Raw genomic sequence first — 13,329 nt, forward strand, 5'->3', positions numbered from 1 at the left:
ACATTTGTGCTGCGGCGGGCTGGTCCTCTCCGCACACTTTTGTCCGCTTCTATAACCTAGACCTGGCATCTACCCCAGGTTCCCAAGTTCTCTCTTCGTGATGTGCTCATCTGATACACATACAGGCAGGGACTTGTTAGTATGGCGCAGTGGGTATTCTCGTTCCCACAGCGAATCTCGACGCAGCTCGAGTTCCTGAAGGGGAACGTCTCTAGGTTACGTATGTAACCATGGTTCCCCGAGGGAACGAGACGCTGCGTCTCTTTGCTATACTACCTGCATCCCTCCAGGCGCTACTTCATCGAAGCTAACTTCCGCTCTGCCGGATGCACTTTTATACTTCCTGGCGCTCACGTCACTCCGCTCGTGACGTCTCGCTGCTCCATTGGACTGATTTCACACGTGATTCAGAGCGTGGGGCAGGGAGGGTGGTCACGCTGAAGGCGTTCCCAAAGCATCTCGAAGTAAATAAATAAATACATTTAAAAAATGACCAAAAAATTGTTTAAATTGAAACATTTGCACACTTTTTTTTTTTAAAATTCTTACAGTAATTAATTTCTTCAGATTTAGTTACTATAGTATTATGGCAGAAAATAGATTAAATGTTTTGTAAGGGAGGGAGTTCATCTGCTTGAGTGAAAAGCAAAGCACAACCTGGATTACAAAACTTTAAAGCACAGAAAAGAACAAATTGAATCAGTTACCATAGGCTGGAATCCCATAGGGCTGGCCTGGCTGAGGGTATGTGCCATAGGCAGCAGCCTGCTGCATTCCTGTGGTGTACTGCGTCTGTCCGTACGCGGCCATATTTTGGGCGGAAGGAGTCGGAAGAATGTGTGGATAGGGTCTGCTATTTGAGAGCATTGTAAGAGAAAGGGAGACATGTATTTTTACCCAAAAGCCCATATTGTAAAATTTGCTCAAAGACAAATTCTCTGTGATTCTGCTACTTAATCATAAATATTTGGCCAAGCTGTGAAACTGAGAAAAATCTAGCCATTAAGCAGCTGATATACATTGCAAAAGAAAAATAAATCACGAGGGAAATTTTTGTAAGATAATAATTACAGCAGATTTTGGAGTGCGCAAGCTGCAGACATCAATGAAAACAATACAGCCGGAGAGTCCAGAATCTGGCAGAAGGATCGAATTAAAGGCCCAAATGAAGTTGGATGCTGCTTATTTTTTAAAGAAAAATAAAAGAAGCCTTACTTGGAAGGGTAAACCTGGGGAGAGAACTGGTGAGTTTGTCTTGGGCTGAAGCCACTGGTTCCAATGGCTGTGGAGAGTTAAAAAGAAAAGAGGCAAGCACATATTCAAACATTAAAAAATAAGGTAAATATTATTCTTTGCCAACAGAACTTCTGGAATCCAAGGAAACAGTAATTACATTGCATTACACTATTTATTTCACTAACCTTATTTTAGGTTGAAAAATTAAGAGCAATAACGAAGGAAAATAATCAGGTAATATGGGAGCGTTTTCTGCTGACTGTATACATAAAAACCTACACAGGATGGAAAGGCCTAGTGTCCACAAACACACACACACACAGAGCTGGGAATGATGTATGGTCACGCACACTGGAGGGTTTAAAGTGGACTGTACAATGAGAAATCAGCGGGCCTGATTACAGGTAAGTAGTACACATAAGGAGCCTTCATTAGACACATACCAGCCCTGTGGTTCTCAGCCCTTAATGACGGTGTGGAGGGCCATTCAGTTAACTCACACAAACACTACAGAGCAACATGAGATCTTTTGATGTCCCAGTGAATGCATGGCTTAAGTCTTGAAAACTGAGCTCAAATTGTAGAGCCCTTATAAAAGGTCATTTTCATCGCAAAAAAAAAAAGAAACAAAAAAAAATCCTTTAGAATAATAAAAAAATGACAATTGAATATATATTACTTTATTATTAGTCATATTTTTATTTTATTGTTGTTGCTGTTGTTTTAGTATTTTAAATGAATTAAAATGATAATAATATTATAATATTATTAGTATTTTAATAATATTTTTATATTATTTACAATGAAAATTATTATAAAATATTTTATATATTTTATATAATAAGACAATAATGCATGTATTATTATTTTATATATATTTTACAAAATGTAATTGGAATTTGTATTATTATTATTATTATTGCTGTTGTTGTTATATTTGAATATTTTTAATGAATTAAAACTATTATAATATTATAATATTATTATTTGTTATCGTTTTTAATTTTGTTTTTGTTAAATTGTTTGCAATAAAAATTACTATAAAATTATTTTATATAGCTTACTAACTTACTATTGCTGTTTTTAGACTGCTAAATATAAGCCTCATCCTTTGTGAATTACCATTTGTAGGGTTTGGCTGTCTTTTCTTTAGGGTGGAGGTATTACAAATATTGCGATTCTCTTGCCATGTGTATAATTGGCTGTGACATCTAAAGTAAGGGTTAGTTAAGGAGCTCTTGCTCTATGTAACTGTATTCTTTGCGTCCTGAAACCGGGGCCTTTTCCCCACACTTCAGCACCTGGTCTGGACAAACACTGAACCTCTGCACTACTGCATCCCCTGAGTATAAAACAGTCTCAAATGGCTTCAGTTCATTCATATTGTGAGAGATAGAAGTCCGAGCCATGATTTATATGAGTCTAACATAAAGGTATCAAGTACTTAGTCAAATAGGTAGGGAAATAAGACAAATTAGCAGGAATGTAATACTCCATGAAGAGTTCTCGCATTTGCTTAGTAAGTAATGTGAGGAGTCTATAACATGGAATGGACCTACCTAAATTTGTATGCTTAAATTTGAAAATAGACCATTGGGAGTACAACGTTTTTGACACAATGCAAGCGAGCTGGTTTTGTGGCTCCAAAATGTCTTAGAAATGGAGTACAAATAGGCATTTAATACCACTTTAGGTTTCTGGTCTTATCAAACTCTATTATTTTGGTGTAAAGTTTTGTGTTTTAGAAAGGCATTTCACAATTTACAAGTCATGCATCTAAAACCTAAAGGGTGTGCAGGCCACCAGAATGGGGTGTCACTCGATTAGGACCGAGAAGGGGGCTGGGAGGGTCCTAACTCAACGCCTGTTGGCATGGGAACTGAGACAGAGCCTCACACTACTAGAGTTCCAGCCACAGGGCCACTTCCTGGTCCTCTGCTTATCAGTAACTCATCATCTCCCTCCAGTCAGCTCTACAGCTTTGAGTGTGTGCGTGTCGTACCTGATCCTGAGAAGCTGTCTAGAGAGCCGTCTGCTACAGAGGTGGCGATTTCACTGCTGCTCATTGGCTCTGTTTTAACTGCAAGCAGAAGGAAAGCAGAGCATTTGTGACGCTGCACTAGTAAAGCCGGGTGTCAGTCACACTACACTCTTAAAAATAAAGGTGCTTCACGATGCCATAGAAGAACCTTTTTGTCTAAATGGTTCCATAAAGAACCTTTAACACCTGAAGAACCTTTCTGTTTCACAAAAGGTTCTTTGTGGCGAAAGAAGGTTCTTCAGATTATAAAAAGGTAAGAAAGAGATGGTTCTTTAAAGAACCTTTGACTGAATGGTTCTTTGTGGAACCAAAAATGGTTCTTCTATGGCATCGCTTGAAGAACCTTTTGAAGCACCTTTATTTTTAAGAGTGTACAGGCAAATGCCTTTCTGCTTGTAAAATCAACAGACTTAATCTTAAAGTAATGCACGAATTTAAAGCATAGCCGAAAAACAAACTTTTGTAATGTCAAAGTGCTCATTCAGATGGTTTTATTGCCTCACAATGTGGAAAGGATCAGTAGGTGGGTGGGTTTTGTAAGGGTGGCGTAATGAAGAGGGCTTCTATTGAGATAATAGAGCTTTCAGGTTTGACAGCTCTATCCTGGCTAACTCACAGAGAGGCCAACAATTAAAGCTAATCTCTTCTACAAATAAGACAAGGACACTTCCCGTCCAATACACACAGCTCTTGTGCTGATTTAAGGACAATAGTCATACTAAACACTATTATTTAAAGGCATAAACCAGTCTACTTCTGACAGAATGACATGTAAAAATCAAAGAGTAGATAATTAAGTATACAGAATAAAAAATAAATAAATATATTTATTCATATTTAATTTCACACGTTCATATTTTCATTTTCATGGAGTAGAACGTGTTACTAGTAGCATATATATATATATATATATATATATATATCATTTTATTTATTTATTTTTTTTCGCAAAGAAAATATATATTTACTATATTTATATATAATAGTACTATATATATATATATATATATATATATATATAACATCCTTTTTAATTAATTAATTTACTTTTTTTTATTTTTTACATTGAAAACATTGACCTTTTATATAATGCCAAAAGATGTATTTTTAATAATATTAGTCAATTGATTTCTTACCGGAAGGGTTTTATGTAGCATCAAGGGAAAACAGGCAAAAAAGGTGGAATTTAATGGCAGGAGTAAACTATGGAATGCATGGATGTGCAGCATAATTGATATGTCAAGGCAATGCATGGTGTATAAAATGTGCTTGACCCAACCTCTCCGAACTACAATGAGGGCAACCGGGAGACGATTTCACAGCGTTTAGACAGGCCCGGATCTTTGAAATGAATCCATCTCTGTCTCAGGAGGGGGTGGGGTGGAGGTTTACATTTATGAAAACAAAATTCACAATGTGGGTACGGAGTCATGCCCACTGAAATCCCTCATGGATGAGGTAGCCATCAGCTTGTCATGTCGAACATGTTGCAGCTATGCTCTCCCTCAAAGGAACACATGTCGATGGGGAGCGGTTTGAATACGTCCCAACGCTCCCCCCACCCCTCCTTCTCGAAGGGATACGGGAAAATAGTGGCACGGCACATGCAGAAACTAGTGCAGTCAAGTCTTATCACATACCACACATAACCATAAAACCGTCCTGCAGAACATCAAATAAAAAGCTAAACGCACATTACACGTGCCCACAGCTTTACCATTCATTGACGGTCTGGAATCATAGCCAAAAAGTCTCAAACCATGCTTTCAACAGATTCACCATAACACAACACAGAATGCCAAACAAGTGTCCAAATGAAAGGCACAATAGTTGAAGAGATGTGAGCACATCAAATTGGCTTTTCACATTTGTGAATATAATCAGATGGAATTGTTAGGATTGCCTCAGGCTGAAATGACTATATAACGTGTGTCATTTCACATATGACGCCAAGTATTGTCCTTTCATTGTTTCGCCAGAACTGCACAAACCTGCAGCGGACTGTGAACTAGAACTTAACAACCAGTCAGCTGTGGTAAGCATAGTGATGTTATCACCTATAGGGAGAAAGAACGGGACAGGACACATGACAATCTGCACTGTGACAGGTTGGGGCTTATCACTACAGAAATGGAAGAAAACCACAGTCAAGATTACATAATGTAAACTACTTCAGAGATGATTCAAATTCTTATGGGCTGTAACATTATCCGTGAAAACACACGCATTAAGTCATTTTTAAAATGTATTCATGTAGCGCTAAAGTGCACTGATGCAAAAATGATGTATAAATGTATAATTAAAATATTGTAGCAACAAAATTGAGGTCAGGGAAACAGATACTCCAAATTCATGTATATTTAAATTTTATTTTATTAAAAAAAGTTGACTTGATTACAATAGCCAAAATGAAGTATATGAATACCCATGATATGACAAGCACATCACACGATGTTTAACACGTATTCAACTTTTCATAAGTTAACAGCACATAAATGGGAATGTGCAGGTTAAAAACCGTGTGCTGTAGCACTTATTAATATTCAGTAATTAAGGTATACGGCCCGCCAGAGGCTGAGGAGACGTACCTTCAGTGCCATTTGGTGTCATGGAATTGTTATTTATATGTGAGTTGTCGATGTTGGGACCGTTTGGGGACTCACTGCTTCCACTTACTCGGCTGTGTGGACTAGCTAGATCCTGCATTTCCATAGACCTGAGAGGAAGAGACACACAGACGGTCACATGATATTGAATGACATGCACACACACTCAAACTAACACGTACTTCAAGATCTGAAATGTGAGTGATCGTTCAAAATAAATATTAATTACATTAATTAACAATCAACAATAAAAATGTATTACAATTTGTATGTGTATTATAACAGATGTATATTTAAAACCCCAATATTGACATTTTTCTGTAGCTTAAATAGAATTTTAGATACATGTAATACCTATCCATTAACTTTACAAACAGCATAAAATTACAGAATAACAGCAAAACAGTACCATAATAACAATAATAATTTCTTAATTTTATATTGTTATTATTATTATTTAAAAAAACAACATTAATTAACTAAAATTATTTAAATAATTGATTCAAAATGTGGCTTTCTCAAAACCAAACAACAATAAATAAGAACATTCCAGCAGCTCTCCAGAGAAATCTGCTTAACAAGGGCATACCCTTGAGGCACATCAAATGACATTTGACACAAATTTAACAATTAATGAGACATCTGATGATTGATTGACTTTCTCATATTAACCATTAAAAATTAACCACCACTAGCCCCGCAGAGCACGCTGCAATTTTCCTACGTTCATTTCCCCCAGCGGTCTCTGATCTGAGGCAGCAATAGCCGGGGCTGTGTGAGAGAGAGATGTGTGATTGCGAGGCCTCAAACCTCAACGAGAGCGACTGAAGAGTTCACTAAAGCATGCTGTTTGCTCTGGCGAGCGTCTTAATTGTTTCTTTGTTTATGTACCGAGGGCCACGCCACTGAAAACATTATTCTGCTGGCTCCATTGCACACTCGCGGGATGTTATTATGCATAGCAAATGGAAGGTCAGGCCAGTGGGCGTCTGCGGTCGAATGTATGTTACGGGTGTTTGTATGTGATGTGAACGTGGCCGCAAAACTAAAACAAACATCAGTCTCCAGAAAAGCATTATTGCGCTAATTGCGCCAAAAACACGATGCCTTGCGTGCCGCTCTGCCAGAATCAATTAGGAATGGTCGTGTCACTGCTATCAACAAACATTTGGATTTTTATGAATAACAAAGAGGAGGAAATAAGAAACGTTTTATCAGCGTGGATTATCATACCTCTTTTTAGCCGTCGTTCTTGATCAGCTATAAAATATCCGTTACAGATGGTCGCAGTTAAAATGGGAAAAATAATCCATGCCATAGAGATGTTAAAACTCGACTTGCTTTTCAAACAACGTCTGTTTCCGACACAAAGCATATATGTCAAATGTTTTCCTTCTCTAACACCTCTAACTCTCTCTGTCTTGATTCTTTCACACTTCCAGCAGTTTACAAAAACGTCCAGACACCTTCTCAAGAAGTCCTAAGCATTTCAGAACTCAACTTTGCTAAACAAGTGGCTGCTTTTCAGTGATGCTGCTGGCAAATCAGTTCTCTTTTACCTGAAGCTGGACGGACCTGAAGCATCTATGTCAAATAGTGTTTTTTCCCTCTCTTTCTTTCTTTCTCCCTATCCCTTTTTCCACCTGCCAGGACCCTAAAAACAATATCACTCCTTGTTATTTCAGCTCGATGTCTCTGTGAAGAGCCATCCGTGACACAATAGACGTTGTCTGAGAAAAAAAAATTGTTATTCTCGTGCAGAATGGGAAGAGAGGAGTTGGTGGAACAGAGAGGCACATTGTCTATAGGCTCAACCCCTCCACCGTTGTTTCCTCCTTCCAGGTCTTCCCTCCGCCCTGCCGAATGATGGTAAGGTGATTCATCATTGGTCTACGACAGCTGCAAACTGGATTAGTCCTCCCCCAATCAACATGCAAAGCGGCTTAGCCAAGGTAAGCAGGAAAGGGAGGGGTGGGTGACTGGGGGGGGTCTTTGGGGTAGTCAAGCATGACACATCTAGCATCTTTCATCTGCAATTGACACTATCTGAAATGTATCTACAATCCCTCTCCAGGTGCACTGACAGTTCCTAATGATGGTCAGGGGGATGATTGGGACTTTGCCTGAGGGTTTTGGGGGATAAATAGATAGTACTAGGTGCATCTTCTCTGATAAGTCAGAGTTGAACGTTTTGGATGTATCTTGTATAATAAGTCGGAGTTGAACGTATTGTGTGCATCTTGTACTGTTGGAGTGTAACCCATTGGGCCACATATGTTTTCTATGATACTTCAAATGCTGCTATTACTCTTTTCAGTTGACAATTACGTTCTGCCGTCCACCTCTCCGCTAATACCTGCGGCACTATTACCCAATATCAGACCGGAGCCAAATTGTTGGATCTAGGTCACGGTTATTCGGCCTTTCCACCAAAAATGTCTGAAAAATCCCTGCATGAATTTTTAATGCTGGGCTGTTTTCATGATGTAGTAACCCGAGCTGTTTGGTCGTGCTGTCCTCCCCCCCACCCACACACAATGGCTGTGCAGTGATGAATAATGGTCACGTTTTTCCAAATTTCTCCTTCGATCTTCCTTCTCTTGACCCCGTCTAGTCACATTAACACAGTTTTGCACTCTACAGTCGTTCCTTACATCATCCGAAGCTTGGGTACAATGCTTTGACTTTCTATAAAAAGTCCAACACAAGCTGTTTCACTGCAAGAAATGGGAGATGAAGAAGGAGGGACTCTGTACAGAGAAATAAAGACCTTGCTTCGGCCTGCATTCAGCACCCTGAGCTTACGAGGCATTATGCATGCCGGTCTCACGGCAAAGCCCCTCTTCCAGCAGGTGATTTTCACCATGTGAACGGGGAAGGGAGGGGCCCTTGTGCTGTATTGCTAAATATTTATTGTTTAAACAAAAAAAGGAGTGCACTCAGCATCTTTGATGTGCGCTTGAATTCAACCTTTGAAGCTCTCGGGAACAAAGACCTGCGTTGGAAGTGTCATCAAAAAAGCCAAACATGCTTCACTCACGACTGTTTGCATGGCTTTTTGTCTCGCTTTGCTTATTTCAAGCACTGTGTTTCCATCGGCAAACACTGCCGGGCTTTTAACATTGATGATTATAGAGCACGCGGGCTGTCTGAGCCACTCCGATACGGATGAGATTCACCTGAATACTTCAATTCTGATGTAATAACAAGCAAGACTGAAATATTTGGTGGTATTTATTATAATGTGGATTTATTTGTCAATTATATGAGGTGTACATTTACATTCTGGGGATTATAAACAAATTATATTTTTCAAATTCAAAAAATGTATAATGAAACCTTAGCGTTTATTCGCTTTCCAGCCACGGTTTACAAGATTGTAATTTTATAGGGCAAGACATGCGTGTCTCTTTGTGAATTTCATAGATTATGCAAAACATGTGTTGTGGGTTACTAGTTTTTAAAAACAATGCTTTAATCAAAATAACTTTAAAACAACTAATCCCAACTTAAGCTGGTCAGCTGAATCCACATGGTGGCCCAGGAAAAATAAATCCACTTGCAAAGAATGTCGATGTAGACAACAATTGAAGACAGATGTGACTAGAATTAGACACAGTTTACAAAATGCTACACTTCACTGGACTCTATGAGCATAGAGCAAAGAAATGTGCACCACCAACAAAACACTGATTACATAAAAAACCCCCACAAAGAACAGAATGAGAAATGCGTACCTGTAATATCAGTTTTTTTCCCCTGTAACTGAATTATGGATATAAAATTGCGAATGTAATAAAATACTAATATGTTATTATAAAATGTTTTTTAAATACTGATACATGAGGCCCATAACAATATATATCAGTTATCAAATCAAAGGAAACATAATAAAGTGGAAACACACACTTGGACACATACCCATAAAAATCAGTTTGGTTTTTAATTTCTAATTAATTAAACAGACAATTTAAACTTTTACAATTTTGTGTAATAATAATCTTAATTCCGAACATGCGCTGCGGTTTGTTGATAGGCAATTTGTCTCTTCCATTTTGTTCAATCTGACATGGAGCTCAAGCGACGGACAGCGCAGCTACATTAAATCTGTTAATTCTGATCTCTTCAAGCCGCTAAATTATTTCCAGAAGTCCATCCGCTTTGAGTGTCCATCAGAGAAGATTTAAGGTACACATCTGATTAAATTCGCCCCACCGCAGTGTCACAGAAAAAAAAAAAAAAAAACGATCACACTGCAAACATGTCAATTGTTATTTTAAATAAAAAATGACATTTTAATAAATTTTTTTCTCTGCCTTTAATTTCACATAGCAAAAACACTGCTTTGCAAGTTAATTTAAATTTTAAAAGAAAACAAAATAAAACAGATTTTTATTGTTAGTCATTTGCATTTAATTTATTTTTCCTCTATTTTCTTTTATTCACTGTACCAAAATGTGCATCTACATAAACATACTAAAAGCAAAAAAAAAAAAAGACACTCAGGTTTAGCTCATCCTCTGCTCCTATGCTTAAGTAAACAAACTCCTTGATTACATGTAAACAAACACAAAGGAATTGTGGATGTAGAAGAGCCATGATCAACTGAGCTTCTCAGCCTTATTTCCTGCTCCCTGAGCGACGTTTTCCTGAGACCAACAGTGGCATGTTAACAAAATAACACTCTACTGTATTTAGTAAACAACTAATCGCCACAAACCGTTTCCGCTGTCTCTGTCTCATAAACAGTGGAGCGCAGCAGTTTCAATTAACCCTGTGTCTTTCACCGCGCACCGTTTCCAGCTCGGCCGCACACATACGGAAAGCATTGGGCCTTCGGCAAACAACGGCACGTCGTGGGGCTAAATGCACGAGGGCTTATCGGAGAGAGCTTAATGCAGTCGAACTTATGCCTTATTAAAACAAATACAGTGTGTAAACAGTCCAAATCAAGCAGCCCATTATGAGGTAATTAGATAAGCGGGGTTATTGTGCGAAAGCAACACAGAGAGGGCAGCTGGAGGCAACACTGTATTAACACACTCTGGAAAAAACAACGCTAGCCGGGAAACAGCTGCCGTGGGATGACATTTCAATTATTTTTAAAGCATTTCCAGTGTTCTTTACTAAATTACTGTACAAAAGTTAAAACTACAAGATGGAAGTGAGAAGAATATTATCAGTTTTTTATAAGTCATGCATAATTACACATTTAACCGGACAACACAAAATGCTAAATTCTCAAAGAAACTTTATCCTCGGATAGAAAACGACTCTTTCAAAAATGTACGGGTGTCTTGGTTTTGGTGGCCGCCTGCTGATGTCTTGCAAGACACCAATCTGCCTGTCTGTCTACCCTAAAGCATTCCTGCCTGCAGCAGATGGCATTGGATGTCAACTGCTAAAACTGAACTGGTTTTGTTTATTCTGCCAGCTGAATAGAATCTTGGGTTTTACTTGCTGGATGGAAAATAGAAACTTATTGTCTTGGACTCAAAATGGGGTCATTATTTACAATGCAGTCTCTCATTTCAGTGCCTTGTACACCTGTTTTAAAGTATCAAAAAAGACAGTCCTCACCTGAGGGCTGAGGAGACGCAAAAAGGTGAATTTGAAACGGCTGAAGGTGTGAATCAGGTGCGTGAGCTCTCAGGTGAAAGAGAGAGTCACTGGGGATTTAAATTTGAGTGGCAAACAGTGACATGATGCTTTTATTGTGGTCTTAAAGTCTTAAAACTCTTTAAGCTGTTGCTGTATTTTTTAAGGAACTATTTGTTAAAATAGACTGTGTGTATTTAACAGAAAATTTTTTATAAATTGGAAATTTGTAGAAACGTGAACTCAAAACACTATACAAAATGTCACTTTTTAAAAGAAAGGTGAAATAATTTATATGTATAAATAGAAATTAGCTTTTTATGAACTTTAATATGTTTTGAAAATAATCTGTTAAAATATACTACAGCAATATTAATATTTGTATCTATTGAAAACTGTGTTACTGACATAAGTGTAAAACCAATAGTTTTATTTTTTTTATATTTTAGTATTTTATTAAATATATTAAAGTAAAATGAAACTATTGAGGATTTAACAGTACATTAAGTGTAGAGTTTGAAAAAATAAATAAATACAATTTGTTGAAAGATAACTTATTTGCTGGAATAATTTGTTGCCGGTTTTAAAGGACTACAATTTCGTCATTCAGAAAACTGACTGGCGAACATAAAAATATCAGATGGCATTTTCAAAAACATTTGAATTTAATCTAGATCTTGATTATGTGAAGTTAGAAGACACAGCTGCAAATAACCCATGTAACTCTAAAAAATACATAAAAAGTTCAACACAGGATGTGTAAAATAATAAAAGTAGAAGTAAAGACTGCTAAAATATAACCCAAAATAGTACTCACTACAATTATGATAGAATCCTTGCACTTTTTCTGTTATTCCTCCTTTTATGCAATCTTCCGTTGAGTGTCTGTCCGTTCCAGAGCAAAAGAAGAACTTTAAAAAAAGAAACTTCTCTTAGAGTTGACTTTAACCGCGCAGATTAGCGATAAAAGACAACTTTTTTCTTTTTCATTTTAAGGGTGAAAAGTCATGGAGCCCCGTGTTAGATCTCAAGAGACAGACTCCGAGCAAGAACGAGAGTTGTCCGATTACTGCTGGAGGCAGTGACTAGCTAGTGTCTGAGGAAGAGAAAAAAAAAAGAGTGAAAGAGAGAGAGCCGGTTGAGAGAGACAGAGAGGGAGAGAGCGAGAGAGAGACAGGGAGGGAGCACGCAGTTTGAAAGCGCAGAAAGTTGCTCGCTTCTCTCTCTCACAGGAAGACTTTAGTTTGGAGGAGGCACTGGGGAGTTTTCTTCACACCAGTCCTCCATATGTCATTCACTCACAGCTTTAAGCAATATAGCCTTCCTCTAGATTGTATCAGTGATCCTAAGACAATGAAACGGCAGATCCTGCATGCATCTCTGCTAGTCTGCTGGATCCTGTGGCTCTGCACACACACAGCCCCAGGGCACAGCTTTTTCTCTCTCTCAATTTCTCTCTCTCTCTCTCCAGTGTATTTTTATTTTCTCTCTGGTTTGCCCCTGACAAAAGGATCCTAGTAGGCATGCATTAAGTAAATATAGTTTGTAAATGATGGAGTTGATTTTATTGGAGCAAACTGGCTCGTCCGATCAGCGTTATAGTGGAAGCCCTCCATCAACAAGTAGACTGTTCACTGTTGTTTGCAAGGTAATGACTGTCGTCTGTCTGCTCCAGCTTATTATTTCATTTGTTTCCAAAGTTTACCTTCACTGCTCCCTGACAATGGAATACTACCAAATGCAATCTATTACATAAAGAAATGCATTCCTTTTGTGGATGTGTTGTGAATCTCAATATAACATTTATGCATATATAAATTTACATTTAAATGAAGCTAATGAACATAC

The 13,329-nt window shown here is 37.9% G+C and overlaps 1 protein-coding gene across 7 annotated transcripts in view; it reads right to left on the reverse strand.

Moving 5' to 3' along the window:
- The window catches only part of LOC107657823 (eyes absent homolog 1), a 51,209-nt gene extending 38,652 nt beyond the window's left edge, over positions 1-12,557 (reverse strand). For 2 of the 7 annotated variants that reach the window (XM_016446079.1, XM_016446076.1), the window contains exons 1-6: positions 12,299-12,557; positions 5,866-5,993; positions 5,269-5,334; positions 3,239-3,316; positions 1,216-1,282; positions 708-853 (exon numbers count right to left, since the gene is read on the reverse strand). In XM_016446079.1, coding sequence (XP_016301565.1) covers positions 708-853; positions 1,216-1,282; positions 3,239-3,316; positions 5,269-5,334; positions 5,866-5,989 — 481 coding nt within the window. In that variant the 5' untranslated portion in view covers positions 5,990-5,993; positions 12,299-12,557. Of the gene's footprint in view, positions 1-707; positions 854-1,215; positions 1,283-3,238; positions 3,317-5,268; positions 5,335-5,865; positions 5,994-7,116; positions 7,309-12,298 lie in introns of those variants that run through there. The other 5 variants (XM_016446081.1, XM_016446080.1, XM_016446078.1 and 2 more) reach the window with 4 other exon arrangements.
- Positions 12,558-13,329: the final 772 nt, after the last annotated feature.

The sequence above is a fragment of the Sinocyclocheilus anshuiensis genome, unplaced genomic scaffold (assembly GCF_001515605.1).
Source record: "Sinocyclocheilus anshuiensis isolate Anshui unplaced genomic scaffold, SAMN03320099.WGS_v1.1 scaffold7, whole genome shotgun sequence".
In the NCBI taxonomy this organism is placed as follows: Eukaryota; Metazoa; Chordata; class Actinopteri; order Cypriniformes; family Cyprinidae; genus Sinocyclocheilus; species Sinocyclocheilus anshuiensis.